Source organism: Ictidomys tridecemlineatus, chromosome 4 (assembly GCF_052094955.1).
Source record: "Ictidomys tridecemlineatus isolate mIctTri1 chromosome 4, mIctTri1.hap1, whole genome shotgun sequence".
Taxonomy (NCBI): domain Eukaryota; kingdom Metazoa; phylum Chordata; class Mammalia; order Rodentia; family Sciuridae; genus Ictidomys; species Ictidomys tridecemlineatus.
The window spans coordinates 143,359,352-143,380,739 of NC_135480.1; the positions used below are offsets into that span (position 1 = coordinate 143,359,352).

The window sequence follows — 21,388 nt, forward strand, 5'->3', positions numbered from 1 at the left end:
AATGTTTCCACAGAGGAAAAATATTATCCCAGGGTGAAAAAAAAAAAGAAAGAAAAAGAAAAAAGGTGTTTTATGACTCCTAATATTTACGTCTTGTATGGATCCATTATATTCATTGAAGTGCCCCGGGATGAATGCCGAGCTATGGCTTGCAAAAGCTGTTTACTTTCCCAAAGAGATTACACTTTTTTTTTTTTTTAAACTGTCTTCTCCCAGGGATGATGCTGTCCACCCTTCATAAGGTCTACCCTACAGAGTCCCAGGGTTGGTTCCCGACCTCGCCAACTTTCCGCGGCGGGAGGAAGGCATGGGCTCCCCCCGCTTGCCCACATTCCCTGGCAGCCTCGCTGCTCCGGGCAGATGGAGTTTCCGGCCTGCGCTCCGTGGTCGCCGGGTCATCCGCCCGCACTCCCCTCTGCCTGAGGTCAGGCCCCGGGGAAGAGCGCGCGTCGGTTTGAGTATCCGGGGGCCGTTCCTCGTGGCGTCCACACCCCGGTCTCCCGCCGCTCCTGCAGGCCACGCCGGGCGAGTGGCTGCGCCTGGCGGCGGTGGCGGGGCCGGCCGCCTCAGCCCTGAGGTTGGGCCCTCCCCCCGGGTGATTTCAGCGACGAAGGTGGAAATGCGGAAGTTTCCCTCCCGGACTGACAGATGAGGCTCGCGTCTGACTCGGCATGCGCTGCAGCAGCTCTGCGGAGCGCCGGGTCTCTACTCTTCGTAGCCCACGACCCTAGAGGCCACCGAGCCTCCGACTGGCCATGGCCACGCTGCCCAGCGCCGAGCGCCGCGCGTTTGCACTCAAGATCAACAGGTAAGACGCGCCCCTCAGCGCAGCGGATGGGGACCGTCCCGCCCCAGCTGGCAGAGCGCCGCTTACCTCCCAGTACTGGAAGCGAGCAAAATCCTTGCGAGTCCGCAGCGGGGCGCTCCTGACACTGGAGGCGGGCTGGCTTTTGCCCAGGAGTGGCTGGCCGTGCGACAGCCCGCGTGCTGGGCTCAGCCACGTCCTACCCTAGAATGGCAATCCTCCCGGTTGTCCTCAGCCACCTGTGTCCCTTCTCAGAGCAACTTTTTGCGCCGTCTCCCCAGCCCCGCCTAGCTCGCGCCACTTGGGGTTCGGACAGGTGGCCCTGCGGGCAGAATGCGATGGGCGCAATCAGCCGCGTTCAGGGAGCTTCTAATCAATGGATCCTTCCTTTCAGGCAGTTCTGAGAAGGGAAGAGAAGCAAAGTGGCTAAAGTGAGAGTTTTGCGTTGGGACAGTTGCTTCAAGACTTTTGTTGTCCTGGATAGGGCTCTTTCCCTTTTTGTTTTCTTTTTCCATAAAGTTGGTCACCTGATGACAACGCTGTTTTTATTCCTTGGTCCAAAGGAGCCATGAAGTGGAAAAAGTCATTGTAAAACTTCTTCATTTAAATAAACAAAAAGGAGTGACCCACAGCTGAATTTTTAGATTTCTAACATCTAGCCAAGAACTATGGACGCGGGGAACCCTACTCATCCTCCAATCCATAATCAAAACTAAACAAACTAAGTGTAAGCACATTTATTGCCCAAAGTCCTCAGCAGAGGTGCTTTAACTGCACTTTTTCCTCCACTGAAAACTGCTGACGAAGATTTGAGGACATGTTTGCCTGAGAAAACTAGACTGTATAGTTAAAAGATAATAAGAAACTTGTCCTGAAGAGTCAACTGATTTTTCTGCGGCTCTCCCAGCTCTAGGATTTTCACTCTTTTAGTTGAGCCTCTAGCGCCTGGTTCCATGGTAAAATTCATCTTTGTGCTGCTAGTGTATGAAGTTTGAGCCACCAGAAATTTGAAGTCCACAATAAGGAGCTGGTAAGGACATCCTCTAAAAAAGCTTGCTTTTTAATATAGCCTATATATTAATGATAAAGGCCAAAAGCTATTAGTCTGAAGGCATAATCTATAATAGAGATCTTCTTCTGACATATTTTTTCTGCATTAAGTTTCATGGTTGTTGTGTGCCAGGAAGGGCGATTCAGTTGAGGGAACTGGGGAGGGGGTTCAAATTAAAGTCACTGATGGGTCTACCACTTGCATGTAGCTGCTTCTCTGTAACTTGGCCCTATGAATTTTAGGGCAGGAAGTATGACTTGGGTAGAAAGATGATCAAGACTATGAGGTTGGGTGGGGTTGATCTGGGGGGAGTTGCCAGGACCCAGACTAATCTTCTAGGCAGTCTTGCAAGAGGTTGTGGGGTTGATATAGCCCAAGGTCTAGGAATAAAGACCCTGCTGGAATCAGATCAGCTTGAAAAGGGGCTCTCTCTTGTAAATTGGGTGACATTGGGCATGTTACTTAACCTCTCAAACTTTGATAATCTTTTTATGTCAAATGGGGATAATCATAGTACCAGCCTCTTATGACTGTTGGGAAGATTAAGTAAAATAATTAATACAAAGTGCTTACAGTGCCTGGCTTAGAATAAATATTAAATAAACATTTACTATCATTGACAATGTTACCATCAGCTTCAATGTTATCATCCTTTCTAGTAGCATCATTTTTATTGGTGCATTATAATTATACATAATGGTGGGATGCATTGTTACCCCTTGGTATATGCACACAATAGAACAATATAATTTTGTCACTTTTGTTTCCCAGAATTTCCCCTTTCCTTTCTCTTCTCCCTCCCCCTCGTCCCCATCCTTTTATTTTCATGAGACCCCTCTATTTCGCCCTTTTTTCTCTCTAGCTTCCACATATGAGAAAAATATATACAACTCTTGACTTTCTGAGTTTGGCTTATTTCACTTAACATAATTCTTTCAAGTTCTATTTCCTGCAAATGATATATAATTTCATTCTTCTTTATGGCTGAATAAAACTACACTGTGTATACATGTCACATTTTCTTTATCTCTCTATCTCTTGATGGAAAACTAAGTCTGGTTCCATAATTTGGCTACTGTTAATTGTGCTGCTTGTAGACATGGGTAGGCTTGTATTATAATAGCATGCTGACTTTACCTCCTGAGGATAAATACTGAGGGGTGGTATAGCTGGGCTATGTGGTAGTTTCACTCCTAGTCTCAAGGAAACTTCTTGCTGATTTCCATATTGGTTGTACTAATTTATACTTCTACCAACAATGTGTAAGTGTTGTTTTTCCCCCACATTCTCTCCAGCATTTATTATTATTTGTATTCTTGAGGGTTGCCATTCTAACTGGAGTGAGAAGAAATCTCAGTGTGGTTTAAATTTTCATTTTCCTGATTCTAGAATCATCATTTTTGAGAGCCTAAAATAAAAGGTAGGAAGGAGAGCTGAAGTTGGAGCTCTCTCCAGGTGGACACCAGTGTGGGCTGGGCATGCAGATACCTGTGGCCAATTGGAGCTTTCCTGGGGCTACTGTTCTCTCTCATATCTTTTCATCCCTATGTTGACACCCCAAACATACTCAGTGGGACAGATGTGTGATGGAATATGACTGAGAAGAGCCCTCTCAAGTTAAAGCTAATATAAAGTGTTTACTAATCCTCAGGCAAGAATATGGATTGCATATTTATATTCTTAGATTTCTACTTTCCCTTTTGAAGCATTTTTTGGGGGGGAGTGGAAGAATTATGGTAATGAGCTTGTTAGAATATTCAAAGGAGTGGATTAATAAGCATATATCCAGTATTAATGTAGTATGAAAATTTACCACATGATGATCACTTACTGTGTGCCAGACACTGTTATACACTTAAAGGATTATATCATTAAGGCCCCTGAAAACCCTATAAAATTTAAGTGAAGTCTGGAAGAGGAGAACAAAATGAAGCTTGGCCATACAACCAGCTATGGCAGAACTGGGGTTGCAAGTGGTTCCAGAGACTCTTAAAAGGACCCATGCTATTTTGATCCACGTATCTTAAGAATTTCCTTTAAAAGCAAGCAGAGGATTAATTTTTTTAATCATTATTTCAGTAGCAGCATTGGCAAATTGTTTTGTTTCTGATCAATACTCTATAAACAAACTAACAATGTGATGTTTTGCTCTGTTGAAGGTGGAAAAGAAAATGTTTTCCCTTGCATGCCAACTACTAGTTTTTAAAATAGACCAAATAACAAAAACAAGACAGTATTGAAATATGGCCATTAGACATTTAGCATGTGTTCATATTTTTCACCTTTCTACTTAGAATAATATAAACTATCCCTTACAAATATTTATAGGGTAAAAAAGTGTGCTACCTATTAAGGAGTTATTGAAATCTGATATATTAAAAATTTTTATTTGCAAAGAGCTTAGCTCTGTCCACACCAACCTCAAAAGGGAGGGAGCACACTATACCACAGCCAATGAAGAACATCCCCAACTGTTTTTAAATTCTGTGGCTTCCTGCAGGCAGTTTTGCCCAGTTCAGGCTTAGGGCCAAAACCAAGGAGGAACCTGAGAATGCCTGTGGCAGCCATCTCCCATGTTTGCCCTGGCTCTCTCATACTCTTATAAAGTCTAAATTCCACATGGTGAGATGTCGGACATCATCATATGGGATTATTCTGGGCACCAAGTGTAATTGCTTAACTTGTTAGAGTTAAATATTTCTTTGGAACTCACAACTAATGAAGTTATAAGAGAAAGATCCACTGCTGAATTTTTCTGAGTTCAAACAGTGTCCTCATTTCCGTTTGTTACTGACTTCTTATGTTCAAAGGAAGAACTACATCTGAATTAAACAGTTTATTATGTTTGCATTTGCATATTAGGCCCTGATACATTGAATGTAATCATACAACTCTTGAAGGAACATCTAGTCTTGTTTATTACTATTGTTCTTATTTAAATTTAATGCTTTTATAGATTATAAAAATTGTTACTGGTACTATGAAAATTCATTAAAATCTTGATCTCTTTTAAAGAGAATTGATGTAGAACTTGATCTAATATTCTAATAAAATAAGACCTTCGGATAAAAAGAGCATATGGATAGAGTACAGGGAAAGCATCAATGATCCTTTAGGCACTCAGGATTGAAAGAAATAAAATACAATGGCTTATACTTCTATAATGCCTACTGTGTGGCAGATATGGATCCGTCTTTCTGCATCATAAATCACTGACTTCTAAAGTAGAAATAATTATTATACTTATTTTACGGATGGAGAAACTGAGCATAGAAAAGTTGTACAAATTGTCTGAAGTCATAGTTAATTAAGGGCATATCGGGATTCCAATGCAGGCAGCTTGGCTCCAAAATCCTCTCCCTTAACAATACCGTGTTCTATCTTAAAATAAGTAACACTTATTGTCTATCTAGTATTATGCCAAGAACTTTATATATCTTCATTTCATCATTTAAGAAAGAGGAACAAAGTCATTGGAATAAGTCATTATCAGAGTGATTTTATAGAAGATAATGCAAGGTGCTAAGAAAATAAAGTACATAAAGCGTGCATTCAAGAACAACCCCAAATTCTGGTGTGCTATTGCAGAGGAGTGTGATTATAGATAACAATAATGAACTGCGTATTTCAAAAGGGTAGAAAGAAGAATTTTGAAAGTTTTCACCATAAATAAATGAAAAATATTTGAGGAAATATATATGTTTAACCTGATTTAAACTTTACATAATATTCATGCATCAAAATATCACATGGACCTGGTGCCTGTAATCCCAGTGGTTTGGGAGGCTGAGGCAGGAAGATCCCAAGTTCAAAGCCAGCCTCAGCAACTTAGTGAGGCCCTAAGCAATTCAATGAGACCCTGACTTTACATAAAATACAAAAAATGGCTGGGGATGTAGCTCAGTGGTTAAGTGCCCCTAAAGTTCAATCCCCAATACAAAAAAACCACCTGTCATCCCCCAAATAATATACAATTTTATATCTTTATATGCCAGTTAAAAATAAAGTTAATTTAAATGAAAAAAAACTGCATAATTTTGGGCACAAGGACCAAAACAATACAAGGTATAGAGAGCTCTCTGGGAAATGTTTGCTAATTTTGTCTGCAAAGATAATACAAGCATTACAATACTTGTATTCCCATGTGTAAATATGTGTCTGAAATACAAACAGTGCTGTTTCTTAGCACCAGCACTGGCTGGTGGAGGCAGGTGGTGGGGCTTTCAGAGACTGCTTCATTTGTCTGCTACATTCTAGACCAAAGACTGACAGAGGCTCTCAGGCCATCAAACTCCGAATCTTTGGTCTTTAATGTTTAAGAGCACTTCTTTCCAGATTCTTAGAAAAGTGCTTTTTGAACGTCAAGCATCTAGGGTCATTCTGAACATGGCTTACCAGCCCTATACAAAAGAATCTTCTGCCAGGGGGAGCTTTTCTCCAGGAGGAGTTCTTTGAGCTCCAGCAACTCATGTGCATCTGTGAGGCTGATGTTTACTTCTTCGTGGACCTGTGGAAAGATGATGTGTGGCTCTCTCTAGGGAGAGAGAGAGAGCTCAGGGGACCAGGTCTCCAGTCTTAGCTCTGCACAGAGAACTAGAAGGGGAACGGGATGATGTCAAAAACACCTAAACTCTCCATCTTCTTTACCAAGGCAGAGATGTGACAATACTGGACTTCTTGCTGGAAAATACGAAGCATCAGGAGCACTTGGGACTTTTCATGGCAATCAACTAGTCACTTACTAATGTTTTACGTGATTTATTACCAGTCAGTGGCCAGAAAAGCTCTCTGGGCTCTAGGTAAACAAATGGTGTTTATGACCATAGTTAAATGTGGTTTCAGTGATTCTGGAGTTTGCACGACAGCAATGTGGTTTGTTACACTGACACACAGGGGCACATGGAACAAAACCAGGTTGACATCTCTGAAAGTGCTTATGAACACGTTTGTATAATGGGGTCCTGGTGAAATCAAACAAATTGCTAAAGTCAGCCTGGAATATAAAACAGCCTATGGTCTGATCAAATGATCAAATGATCATTCACTGTTCATTCACTCATTCTAGCTATTTAGGATTATTATGGTCCAAGTGACTGCTAGGCCCCGGAGGTACAAACACAAACAAACAAAGAAACAGCGGTCACAAAGCCAGATTTTCTCCAGCCTTCTATTTTTTTAATCCATGTTTATCATCACAAATAAAAAAGTACAGTAAGCAAAAAAAAAGAAAAACATTACTTACCTTTCTACCACCCATGATTTAGCATCTGCTAATATTTGGATATATATCTTTTCATTTTTACAAAAATGAGATCATGTTGTATATACTAACTTATAATCTGTTTTTTAACTTAAAAACCATTAACAGCTCTCTATGCCAATCATGTAGATCTACATTATAATTAGATAGCTAAATAGTCGCTTACTGTATTAATTCTCTATTACCAGGCATTAAAATGGGCTCCAGTTTTTCACAATAATGCACAGAGCTTGAAGGGGCAGTTGCAGCCATACATCTTTCTGTGCTAGTGCAAATACTTCCTGACACATTCTAATAGTGGAATGCTTTGGTTGAAGGAGAGAAATATTCTTCAATCTTTTGATTGCCAAATTAGCTTCCAGAAAAGTTATGCCTATTTACACTCCCACCAGTGGCTATTTTCCCCACATTTATACCCCTGAGGAATTTAATCATTCTTTCAAATCATTATTCGCCAATCATGATGACCCCTTCCCTTAAATATTTCTAACTTCTTCCTGTTTAGCTTCTCTCCTAAGTTGCTGAGTGACCTCTGAAGTCATTCTGTAGTGGTGAAAACAGTCATGCATTTCTCCTTTTTTCTTTGCCTTGCACGCAACTAAAGATGGTAATTGATTACTTCCAGTTTTTTCTCTGTCTGCCTTGTTCCTTAAATAGGTGTGTTAATGATAAAGGTCCTAGATTATGCCAGCAATTTTATTCTTTCTTGATTCTGTTGTAAACTCTAGTTACCAGGTTTTGAATTGTGCTTTTTATTTTGAATAACAATGTAGTTCAGTCTACTTCTCCTTTGGTTCTTTAAAATAAAATGACAACTTGAGAGGCTGAGATGGAGAATCACAAGTTCAAAGCCAGTCTCAGCAACTTAGCAAGGCTCCAAGCAATTTAGCAAGACTCTGTCTCAAAATAAAAAATAAAAAGGACTGGGGATGTGGCTCAGTGGTTAAGTGCCCCTGGGTTCAATCCCTGGTGCCAAATAAATAAATAAATAAAATGACATAAGGAAAATCAGAATCCCTTTCTATCACAAAATGAGTTTTGTATGTGTTTTCACTTGGACAAGAGTATAGATTGTATAGGTTGTTGTTTTTTTCTTTTCATACTATTTTGTGTTCTTTTCCTCTGGGATTGGCATGGGGGGCTAACACAACATATTAGTATCACTCTGCTCAGAGACCACAAAAGCTTCTTGACTCCCCCTACCACTCTTATCATTCAAAGGAGAAAATCCATTGTCCTTTTATGATAGAGGCCACAAATTAAACAGCAAAACTGGAACTAGATTAAGAAATGCAGAACTGTGAAGTAATCAGCACCACCCTCTTTCTCCCACCTTTTGATAAATTAGTAGCTTTGTAAATCCTAGACTGGTTAGTTCAATATTTCATCCGTCCATCCATCCATCCACCCATCCATCCATCATTCACTCATTCCAGCTCTGAGAGTTATTATATTCTATATGCGATGTCAGGCCTGGAAATATAAAGACAAGCAAGTCATGAGCCTTGACTGCAAGGAGTGAGGAGACTAACCCAAAATCATGAACAGGAAGAGGAGGGAGCCTTCCCTTGCCTCTTACCCCTGTATGCTGGGTGATGTGCCTTCAAAGGGGTCATCTTTGGGGTCCTGCCACTAGGGAAAAGGCAGCAACATTATCCAAAACATTTTTGGAAATCCTTTTATAATTACTCTCAGAGACTAGAGTACATTTATTTTTAAAAATAAGCTTGATTTCTAATAGTGGAATGTTTTAGTTGAAGGAGAGAAACATTTTTTTTTAATCTTTTGATTGTCAGATTAGCTCCCAGAAAAATTATGCCCATTTACACTCCCACCAGTGGCTCTAAGAATGCTCCTCCTCACAGTGTTCTTTTACTTTGTGGGAGAATCTACTTTACTTTGTTGTTTTTTTTTTTTAAATTTTTTTGGTTGTAGATGGACATAATACCTTTTTTTATGTATTTCTATGTGGTGCCGAGGATTGTACCCAGTGTCTCACATGTGCCAGGCAAGCACTTTACCACTAAGCTACAACTTCAATCCCTGCTTTACTTTATTTTATCATTACTTTAAAGGTTTCAAAAGTATAGGAAATACACATGAATACTTATGATTATATAGTTTGTATCTGAGGGTCCAATGATCAGAATTAACAAGTATTAGTATCTTATCACTTTTGCTTTAGATTTTTTTAAGTCCTCTTTGTTCCTTTCACTATTCTTGTCCCTTTTCCATGCCCTCCCAGGTGAGCACTGTCATGAAGTTTCCCTGTGTTCCTTGTATGTGTGTGCATGCATACTCACAAGCATTACATTGTGTAATTTTGGGGAAAAGCCAGAGAGTCATTAACATCCAAGCAATCTGATTAAATTAGCTAATATCAATTTGAGTTAAAGATAAGAAATAACTGTAAAGTCGTGGAGCTATTTTTTAGGTTCTTCTTCAGACGACTTGGAAAGCAATTGCCAAGTTCCAAAAGTGATTTTAGAAAGGCAGCTTTAAATGGGCATAGTGACGCACACCTATAATCTCAGTGGCTTGGTAGGCTGAGGCAGGGGGATTGCAGGTTCCAAGCCAGCCTCAGGAACTTAGTGAGGGTATAAGGAACCTAATGAGACCCTGTCTCAAAATGAAAAAATTTTAAAAAGGGCTGAGGATGTGGTTCAGAGGTTAAGCACCGTTGGGTTCAATCCCTGGTACCAAACAAAAAAAAAAAAAAAAAAAAAAGGAATAAAATAAAAGAAAAATAGCTTTATCACAATAAATGTCATGACACTATTCACATAGGATTATAAAGAAAAGAACAACAGTTGTTTAGATTAATACATCTGACAGTGTTTTCTAATCACTCCCTTACATTGTGGCCATGTTACTCACTGCTTAAAAAAAAAATTCAGATTATCATTCCCATGATTATTTGTATTTGACCTGAGATAAGTAGCTGAGAGGATGTTTATTTTAAAACAGATGGTTTTAAAAGCACAAAATAAAGATTTTATCTCACTTCGTGGAGACTTAAGGGAAATTTGTAGATTAGCAGGAGGGTGTAATATCTGCTCTGAAGTCTTATTGTGGACATTTTGGCATTGGTATAACTGAAGGTACAACTTGCTTTATCACTGTTTGTTCTGGGAAGTGTACTCCCTCTGCTGCACTGTCCTCAAATTAGAAAAACTGTAAGAATGATCATGAGTTAACATGCTTATATGGAGCAATACCTACACCCTGCAAATACCTTCCCTGGAGGAGCTGTTAGAGCTCCCTGTACTCAGCTCTCTGCTGTAAAATGTAACACTCAAGAAAAGGTGGGATCTTGTCTGGAGTTACTCAGCTGGGGTCTCTGGTTCACTAGGGAGGCAAATTGGAGTCCTCTAGAAGTGCTAGTCATCATGCAGGAATTTGTACTGGAGTGGAAGTCCACTTTCCCTTATGCTAATGGAAAAAACCAGGTTCAAAGTCCACTGACAATGTAGGAGTCCCTTATCATGCTAGTTAATGTAAATGTTTCAGGGCTTGGTGACCATCTGTTCTCTGTGGGAATAGGACTGTCCACTCTCTGTTGACATTCTGGCTTCACCTTCTAATACCTTATTCTTTCATTCCAAATCGCTACCTGTTCTCACAGTATCCCTTTGAAAGGGGTATGCATTTTCTTTATTTTATCTCATTCTCTATCCAATTATATCCATTCAACTCATCAAGATTTTTTATTTTCCATAAATCTCTCTAAGCATTATAGGTTATTAAAAAGCAAACAGACAATATATATCCTCAGAATTTGGGGGCAGTGGGTAGGTTAACATAAATGCAAAAGTTAGAGAATATATGAGACAGTGTTGAATCGTTTGGCTGGGTGAGAGTCAAGGGTAGGAATGACAGAACTCAGACGGGGAGGAACTTATAGCCCTGGGAAGCAGCTGAGGCTTCAGCGGGGTCCAGCATGGCAGAGAGGTGACTGACACATGAAACTGATATGGTGGGAAGAATAGCAAGAAGTGTGCAGAATGGACCGGGTTTCTTAAGAAGGAGCTGTAGCCATTCTGTGAGGTGCTGAGGTCTGGGATTAGATGGGGGTAATGACAATGGGAAAAGGGGGGGCTGCTTCTGCAGACATTTGAAAGGGAATCAGCAGGACATGGGGAGCAACTAGATGTTTATTTTTTCACACATGTTGACTGCCTGCAATATGCCCTGCACTGTTCTAAGTGTGGGGACAAAGTTGTGAATAAGACAAGTAAGATTTTTATTCTAAAAGAAATATTCCATTGAGAAGACAAGGCATGTAGGATTGTGGATACTTTGGAAAGGCTGGTCTAGGGAAGCATCCAAGACCCGGAAGGTAATTACTGAGAGGTAATTACCGAGAGGTAGAGGCAGAGGCAGAAGTCAGTTTGGTATGTAGGGAGACAAGCAAGGGCTCAATGGAGTAAGTGGGAAGAGAAGAGCAGAAGAGAGAAGTCAGCCAAGAAATTATGTACAGGCCTCAGAGGCAGTGAGCAGAAAGAGCCTAAATGTTACTAAGTGCAATGGGAAGGTTTTTGGAGCAGGTAGAGAAGCAAAGAGGCCAGTCAGGAGGCAGGATAGTGTTGGAGAAGCTGCTGAGGAAGAACAGAATGCTGAGTCAAGTGGGAGAGCAGAGGCAGCTCTGGGATGCATTTTAGAACTTGGACTGATGGGCTTGAAGCAGGGTGTGGACAGTGAGAGCAAAAGAGAAATACAAATATCTCCATGGGTGGAGTTAGGGGTAGATGCTAATGCTTTGATAGCTGGCAAGACTGAAGGGGAAGTAGACCTTAAGTGGAGGGAGGCTGGGGTTGTGGCTCAGTGGTAGCGTGCTCGCCTCCTATGTGGAGGGCACTGGGTTCGATCCTCAGCACCACATAAAAATAAAATAGTTGCATTGTGTCCAACTACAACTAAAAAAAAAATTTGGAAAGAGAGTTTAATTGGGGACATATGATGTTTAAGATGCTGTTGACATTCAAAAAGAATTACCTTCTATGCAGTTTTATTTAGGAATCTGAAACTCAGGGGATATTTCAAGTCTGGATTTTTAAATCTGCAAGTCTCTATATGCCATATGTTAGGAAATATTTTACTAAGAAGGAAAAGAAAATATTAAAATGATCCTGATAGGTTTTTTAAGAGCCAGAAAGTTATATGCATAGTATGTCATTGAAACATAAATGTGCACAACTCTTTATCAAGATAAATAGATCAATACATATCATAGAGAAAGGACAGGGAGGACATGTGCTAACATGTCGAGAGTGCTTCCCCTGGGTAGTGGGATTATCAATGATTTTCATTTATTTTCACATGGGGTGTGCATTTATGTGTGTGTGTGTGTATGTATGTTTTCCAAGTTTTCTTCAGAGTGTTTTTGTAATTGGGAATAGTAACATTTATAAAAGTAAATGAAACCAAGATTTCTATTCTGGGAAAATTGGAGAAAGAAGGCACCAATGATAAATTATGAAAATAGAGACTTAAGAGTTAGTTTTTGGAGGATGCATTTGTACTTCCTCTGTAGAATTTTTAAGAGGTCGTAGTAGACAGTACATTTATATATATTTGCTGTTCCTCCATCAGGGAGCATTTTACTTTTACCTGTCAAAGATGATGGGGTCACTTACAGACAAGCATTGAGAGTCAGCCTGAGCTTTGTCACATTATCTTTTTCCCCATTCTATACAATTAATTGTGTCCCAAATGGAGACTACTCTGTGTCCTGGAGTTAGGACAACAGAGTGGAATGACAGTTGCCTTCTTGCTAATCCCTTTAACTTTATTTGAACTTACTTTGTGTTCTGGAGATCTTCCATATAATAAACCACTGAGATTTTTTTGATTATGTATTATCACAGAATAATCTTGACTACCTTGCTAATATGAGAATAAAATAGTATTTCTATTGGGCAGCTGGGGATACAGGCTTGAACAATGAGTCATGAAAAATATTGGTTAGGGAGCCACCTACGAAGTGGGAATGGGGAATGAAGAATGGATACATATTTTGATTTGGAAAAGAAAAGGAATCAGAACAAGAGTCACTGCCAGTTGATATGAGAGAGAAAAGCTCCAAAGAGAGAGGAGGGAAAATTTGGCCAAGACGTAGCTTACTGTTGTCCAATTAGAAAGGGCGGGGAGCTAACAGGGCAGTTGAGAAGGCCAGAAGCCAGATTATGAAGGAAAAGAAAGAGCCTCTGGGTTTGCCTTGACTTGATCATTGAAATCCTCTGAAACAGCAATTTTACTGGAGCTGTGAGGAAGGAAGTCATTTTTCATAGGGTTATGGAGAGAGCCAGTTCAGAGGAAATAGAGGAAGCTGGTAGAGGTCACTCCTTTAAAAAGTCTGCACAAGGCAGAAAAGAAGTGGGACAATGGTGACCAGAAGTCTCCTAACAAGCCTGTGACTTTTACACAGACATGACACACCATGATGAACACAGGATACTCAGATCTTAGAACAGTGTGTTTTTTTCCCTATAAAATAATGCTTACATGAGGATAAAGTTGTTCAGCATGCCTGATGCTGTCTAATGAGGAACCAGTTTTCCTTTGCATGGGCATTAAAACCCCTAACAGTGAGTGGAAGGTTCGATTTAGATGCCTTCTTCACAGGAGATTTTGGAAAGCTCACTGGCACTGGCATATGCTATATTATTTTCAAAATCTTGCTAATCCTTTTAACTTTATTTGAACTCACTTTGTGTGCTCGAAGTAGAAAGTTAAAGGACTTTTATAATAATTATATTTGCTACTTAACAAACTACCTGTTGTGTTGACTTGCATCATCCCAAGAGAGTCCAAAGCCCAGGTACTTGTGAAGGTGATCTTATTTGGAAATAAGCACTTTGCAGATGTAACTAAATTAACTGGATTGGGTGGTTCCTAACTCCAGTCCTCACATCCTTATAAGAAGAGACGTGAGTACATGCATAGACATTCATGTGAAGACACAGCAGAGATTGGAAATAAATGACATCACAAATCAAGGCATGTGAAGGACGGCCAGCAACCAACAGAAGCCAGGGGAAGCAAGAATCATTCTTCCCTAGCACCTTCCAGGGAAGTATGACCCTGATGACAATTTGTTTCAGACTCGAGCCTCTAGAACTATGAGAGAATATAGTTCTATTATTATAGGCCATTCCATTTATGGTATATTCATGTGGCAGCCCTAGAAAATCAATATACCAGCCTAAAATTTAGTGACTTAAAATAACAGCCACTTTCTGTCATTCATGATTCTGTGGGTTGTCAGTTGGGTTGGGTTTGGCTTACAGTTCTTCTGCTGGTCTTGCTGTGGTTATTTTCATGGCCACATTTACCTATGGTTCAAGTGAAGCTGCAAGGTGGCCTCCCTTGTGAATCCAGGGTCATAATGCTGACCATCAGCGAGGCCATTCTATGTTCACGTGGTCTCTCGTCTTTCAGTAATCTCTGGTCTTCCTTATATCCTTACATGGTGGAAGAGCATGGAGGTGGAAGCTGAACAGCTTCTTGAGGCTTAGGTATGGAACTCAGCTACATCACTTCCACTGGGTGGAAGTCATAAGACAACCCAGCCTTAAGGGGTAAGGAGACAGACTCAACCTCTTGAAGGGAGAAGCTGTGAACATATTTGACCATTTTAATCTATCCCACACTTGGCCAAGAAAGTGATCCTGTCCCATTTTAAGCTTAACAGTGCTGAAGCTAAAGGTCTTGTCTTTCCCAATTCATATCACAATACCCACTTTATTGGCAGAGAAACTGAGAACAGAGAACAGATTATATGTCTCCTTCCAAGATCCCAAATGAGTCATGCTCTGTGAGAGACTCTTTGGCCCATGGAAGACAACTGTATGTCTGGAAGAGTTAAACACAGTCCTGCCTGGAGGCATGCAAATGAACTTAATAAGTTCTTGGGTCTCCCTTAAATCCTATAATTACATTGATGGAGCCCAGATTGCAGAGCAGTTTGATGCCGAAATGAGGGAGCAGTATGGGAGTGTCAGAAAGACAAGGTCCCTGAGAATTGCCATATGTCACTCAAAGGAGTAGGATTTGAGGTTAAATTAAATTAGTAGGATTAGTGAGCTCTTTGTCCTCCAGACTTACCAAATGACTTTAGAAACAACAGTAACTGCTGCTGTCCAGTATAAGTTCTGGAAGAAGTAAAACTGAGTAGTAGAAAAAAATGGAATAGAGAAACAAAGTGCCTAATATATTAGGAAGATAGGTGCTGGGAGAAGTCTTAGGGGGATCACCCCTATGTCTTTTAGGATTGCTTTTAACTGCTGCTAGTAACAGGCAATCGAACTAAACAATGACTTAAAATTATTTATTTATTTTTTTCCTTTTAAGAATGCTAGTGGTTGTTGGTTCACATTTGGTGTCATGGTCCAAGGTGCCACTCTTGACTCAGGTTTTTGTGTCTTTATTTCCACTGACCTTACTGTTTGTCTTAATCCTCACCATTACAAGATGCTTCTGAAACTCCGTATATGGAGTTAGTATTGGAGACAGAAAGATGAGAGAAGGCAAAAAGAAGCATGCTTCATTCCCCCCCTTTTTAAGAACCTTTTCCAGAAGCTCATATAATTTTATATTTATATATATATAAATAAAATTCAGAGTTGTGTTGCTCCTATCTACAAGGGAAGTTGGCAAATGTAGTTTTTATTAGCTCAGGGTACTGTCACCCCCCAACAAAATTGCAGTTGAATTAGAATGAAAGGGCTAATGAACATTAGGCTGAAGAATAACAGGCAACTACCAGTCTCTGCTGTAGCCCTCAACAATTGGTATGGATATGAATTAATGATGGAACTTCCACAGTGGCATCGAGACACTTCCACTCCACCAATACTTGTGATAGACTCAGCTCACCTAATTCCAGAAGCCTGGTTTGATAAGGAGGAATGTTGGGGCTGCAGCTTCAATATTAACCAAGGTAGCAGGCTATTATATCAACAACAATAACAAAAAAAAAAACCCTAAAATCTCAGTGAATTAACCAACAAAGGTTATCTCATGTTTATCTTACAGTCAGATGCAGGTCAGGTGGCTCAGCTCCAAGCTGTACTCAGGGACCCAGGCTGCTTCCATCTCATAGTTCTGCCATCTTGTGACTTTCATATTATATTCTGGCATCCATCCACCAGTAGCCAGAAAGAAGAAAGAAAGAAAGACTGTGCATCCATTTCTTAAATTCTTCAACTCAAGAGGGGTGAATAGCCTCCTCTTACATTCCATTGGTGAGGACTGCTCATAAGATCCATCTATATGAAGGGAGAGATGGGGAATATTGTTCTTACCTGGCAACTACATTCCATCAACCGCTCTTCCCTGTGAAAGGAGAACATGAATGAGGTTGGGGAGCGGGGGTTGCAGCTAGCCAACTGTGTCACAAGATCCAATCACAAAGAGGAGCCATTAACAAAATGTTCAATAAACATATATAGGCCTGGTTCTGTTTGCTAGTGGTAGACAGATAAAAACCATGTGGCCTAAGTCACAGGATATGCATTTGAGGCCTACAAAGGAAATAAAAGTCAGAAACGTACCATTATTGCACCTGAGATTCGAGGAAGAATTCAAGTTCTGGTTGTCCTGCAAGGCAGGACATCAGATGATAGGGAAAAGCAAAAACATTTAAAACCTATCAAGAGCACCAGAAGTTAGGTGGTGAGCAACTGTAGTTCCAGCTCCTTAGGAGACTGAGGCAGGAAGATTGTTTGAGCCAGGAGTTTGGAGTAAGCCTGGGCAACACAATAAGACCAAGTCTCAAAAACAGATGCTACCAGAAATGTCATAAGTAACAACACTTTCTAGAAATCCCCTAAATTGATAAGGTTGCTAACCATTTTTTTTTTGAGAACAATCAATTTTGAAATATTTTAGGAAAAACCCACAAGATTGAGATTTTTTAAAAAATAGCTTCCGAGTGAACAATTCTGAATTTATGTTTTATTGAGATGGAGCAAGGTGTTTCTGATTTAAGAAAAAGCAGCATTTTAAAATGCTAAAATTCTAAATAAACTTCTAAAATTTAATTCACTGCCGTGTGTAAGAAACATATCCAACTTGTCCTCTGTGAGAGGAGAATAGAAACCAAAAACTGTTGTTTTGCTTTTCACAGCTGGTTCACTTTGGGTTTGTTGACTCCACTTGATTTATTTGCCTTCTAAGTACGGACCAATCAGTGTTCCTTACTGATGTTAGCTGTTGAAGTAATAATAACAATCCACAGAACCCTTGCTGCAAGAAAACAGTATAGCTCTTTGAGTCAGAGTTTTGGTAGGCAGACAGGTTGCATTCCCATCTCAGCTTCATGGCTACTTCATGAGAAGATCTTTCACAAGTTCTTTACATTCCCTAAGTCTTAGTTTTCTCATCTGTAAAAAAGGAATATTAATAGTATCAACATCGTAGGACCAAACAAAATAATAAGTATGAAAACACTATACAAAGTGAAGTTCTAAATGTAAGTTAATGAAATACCTGCAAAATGGGATTAAATACCTGGTTCTTGTCATTATTCAGTGAGACATCAGGCAGTAAACCTGGCAAAGGACTCTACGCTTGGTAGATGCTCAAAAAATAAAGTAAGGGGCTGGGGTTGTGGCTCAGTGGTAGAGCGTTCGCCTAACACATGGCAGTAGCTGGGTTCGATCCTCAACACCATATAAAAATAAATAAAATAAAGGTATTGTGTCCAACTACAACTAAAAAAATATATATAAAAAAAGAAAATGAAAAAGTTAACAGGGACAAAGTAAAGTAAATGGAAATAAGAGATGGAGAAATATTTAAATAACAGCCACCATCATAACATGAAGTAAGATTGCAACTCATTTACAAGCACCGAGCTTGTGTTCAGAGTGCACCAAGCTTGGTCCTCTGTGACACAGATGTGTGCACACTTCGTAGCAAACTTCTAATGAGAAAGGTCAAAAGGCAAAAGGAGAATTGGGGCCATAGATTTCCCCAGACTGCTCATTTTCTAAGAACTGAAAAAGAGGACAGATATACAAAAGGGCGGGCTTGCCCTTTCCAAAAGTAACTTTGATGGAAAATCCTAACTGCTATGAAAGACCTCAAAGAGGACTTGATAGAGTCACTTACGTAATGCATGCAAAGTGATCATCATAAAAGTAACTTTGATGGAAAATCCTAACTGCTATGAAAGACCTCAAAGAGGACTTGATAGAGTCACTTACGTAATGCATGCAAAGTGATCATCATGGACATTTATAGAAAAGACAGGGAAGAAACGAAATGTTGAAAGAGCAGAACCATTAAGGAGAAGCCATTGGTCCTGAAGAACAGCAACGGTAATTACCAGCTGGAGACCTGTGGACATCCTCCTTTTCTTTTCTAAAATGAAAAGTGGCTTCTTATTATCAAATCTGTATGTGTTAATAAACAGGAAAAACAGTAATGCAGATAAGCAAAATTATTTATTTATTTATTTATTTATTTTTTATTTTGACATAGTGTCTCACTAAGTTGCTTAGAATTTTGCTAAGTTACTTAGACTGGCCTCGAACCTCCTGCCTCAGCCTCCCGAGCTGCTGGGATTATAGTCATGCACCACCATGGCTGGCGCATTTGGCTTTTGTGACTATTATCACAAAAGGGCACTTGGAATAATGTTCACAAGGTTCATGTATGCTGTATCATGAGTCAGAATTTCCTTCCTTTTTTTTTTCTTTTTTTAATTTTTATTATTAGTTGTTCAAAACATTACATAGCTCTTGACATATCATATTTCATACATTTGATTCAAGTGGATTATGAACTCCCATTTTTACCCCGTATACAGATTGCAGAATCACATCGGTTACAAGCAAAAATTTTAAAAATAAAAATTATTTCTAATTTTTTTGACATAAAGTAAATCGCTTTTAGCTACTGGATATATATTTTCAGATACATACATGTTTTCTACAAAATTGGAAGCAAGCCTACATTCTGCTTTGTTATTTAAAAATATATCATGAACAACTTTTTATATCATGAACAACTTTTTACATCACTAAATATTCTTCTATTACGTTTCCATTATAAGAATAGAGCATAATTTATTGAACTAATTCTCTATAGAGCTACATTGAATTCTGATTATTCAACATTAGAAATAGCACAACACTGAATAAATGTTTGCATTCATCTTGGCTTGCATCTTTATTGTTTCCTCAGGATAAATTCTGGGAATGGAATCATGGGTATCCACTGATGCATGTGGCTGCCCTATTGTCCTTTGGAAGGCTTTGTATAGCAAGTGTCTTTAAAATGGAGTTTAAAGATTTTCAAAGACTATAGCCTCCCTAAACTCTGCCTCCATTTTTGAGAAGAGCTATTCAAAGGTAGTTTATGTTCAATTAAGTACCAACTAGTAAAGGTCTATATTTGATAGACTGAACTGAACTGAACTCAATATGGTGAACTGAAACAATATGGTGATTGAGTCAGGGAATCCAAAGATATATTTGATTTGGACAAATATTATTAGTTACTTGTTTGCTGGTTGACCACAGCCTTCAAAATGAATGCTTTTCTGGGTAATATTGGTTCTATTTGAAGATATCTTCATATAAATTACCATTTCCAGCTACACCCAAGAATCTTTAATCCTCTTTAGGCAATTAAATGTATATTTACATATATTTGAAGAAAATAAAGTTACATAGAAGATAAGATCCCCTGGAAGAAACTACTAATGTATTTGCACAATTTCTTTTTTATTGCCAGAGTGACAACTACTTATATTTAAATCTGATGTCTAATCGGGCTGGGGTTGTGGCTCAAGCAGTAACATGCTCACCTGGCATGCGCGGGGCGCTGGGTTCGATCTTCAGCACCACATAAAAATAAAAATAAAGATGTTGTGTCTACTGCAAACTGAAAAATAAATATTAAAAAAGAAGTCTGATGTCTAATTATTCTCTGTTGTATTCTTTAAATAATTAATGCATCCGTTTATGTAACAAACGATGATTCTTGAGCAGACAGTATGTGCCAAACACTGTTTTAGACTTTGTGCATACAGAAAGATTCTACTCTAATAAATATTACACTACACTGTAATAATGAAAACAGATATTCAATACATGCACAAATAAATGCATAATATAATGTTAGGTAATGTATTAATTTCCTTAAGTGTTAAATAAAACTATAATATTCCATTCCATGGGGTTGTTAAAAGAATTAAATGAGACTGTGGAAATTATTTACCACATACGTTTAATAAATATTATGTCTCTCTCCTCATATCTTTTGGTAAAGATGAAAGCATGAATCATTGAATTCTCACTTGAGATGAAGAAATTCTCAAAGTCTTTAATTCTACATTGAAGGAAGGAATAGGTAAAAAAAAAAAATTGCCTGTTTGTTTTTTAGCAAAATTAAATAACACTTGCTTCTCTGCAGAGAAGGGCAACTTGAGCCTTTATTTTAAGTACTTATGATGATTTAAGTTTTCTTCTGCTACTTCTCAAACATGGCCACAGTGCATTGCTACACAAACCCACAGGACCGTAGGGAAATTGTACACTTCATCTCTCTAGGTCTCAGTTTTCTCAGGATAGAGTTGCATTAGATGATTTCTAAAATTTATTTCAGAGTTAACACTGCTTTGTCTTTATAAATTCTTCTTCTAGTAGATTCACCCAAAAGAGTGACTATCATGCTTCTGATTGTCCTTGAGAACATGATTAGGACTCAAGCTTACTAAAAAAGGAGGGACATTTAACTATGACTTTAAAAGAAATTCTGTTTTGCTGAGAAGTGGAAAGATCAGCTATGGAAAGAAAATTGTAATTTGTCTTCATTGATGAGGAAAGCCAAATGTAAACTAGGAGAGCCTGAAAAAAACTAGTGATATGTTTCTTGTCATGAAAGAGGCAATTTGATCATGAATAATTATTCTTAAAAATTAATTCTTGCTGGGTGCAGTGGTGCACGCCTCTAATCCCTGTGACTCAGGAGGCTGAGACAGGAGAATCTCAAGTTCAAAGCCAGCCTCAGCAAAAGCAAGGCACTAAGCAACTCAGTGAGACCCTCTCTCTAAATAAAATACAAAATAGGTCTGGGGACGTGGCCCAGTGGTTGAGTGTCCCTGAGTTCAATCCCCAGGACTCCCCCACAAAATTAATTCTTGCATTTACTGAGCACTTACTATGTCCTTCACGTGCATTACCTTATATAATTCTCATAACAGCATAAAAAAGTTAAGGGTGTTCTTATTCACCCAAGGATGCAGACATAGAAACTGAGG

The 21,388-nt window shown here is 39.1% G+C and overlaps 1 protein-coding gene across 5 annotated transcripts in view; it reads left to right on the top strand.

Moving 5' to 3' along the window:
- The first annotated feature begins 379 nt into the window (after positions 1–379).
- The window catches only part of Dock8 (dedicator of cytokinesis 8), a 221,015-nt gene continuing 200,006 nt past the window's right edge, over positions 380–21,388 (top strand). For 2 of the 5 annotated variants that reach the window (XM_078047566.1, XM_078047569.1), the window contains exon 1: positions 381–808. In XM_078047566.1, the coding sequence (XP_077903692.1) occupies positions 756–808 (53 nt within the window). In that variant the 5' untranslated portion in view covers positions 381–755. Of the gene's footprint in view, positions 809–1,635; positions 1,836–21,388 lie in introns of those variants that run through there. The other 3 variants (XM_078047567.1, XM_078047570.1, XM_078047568.1) reach the window with 3 other exon arrangements.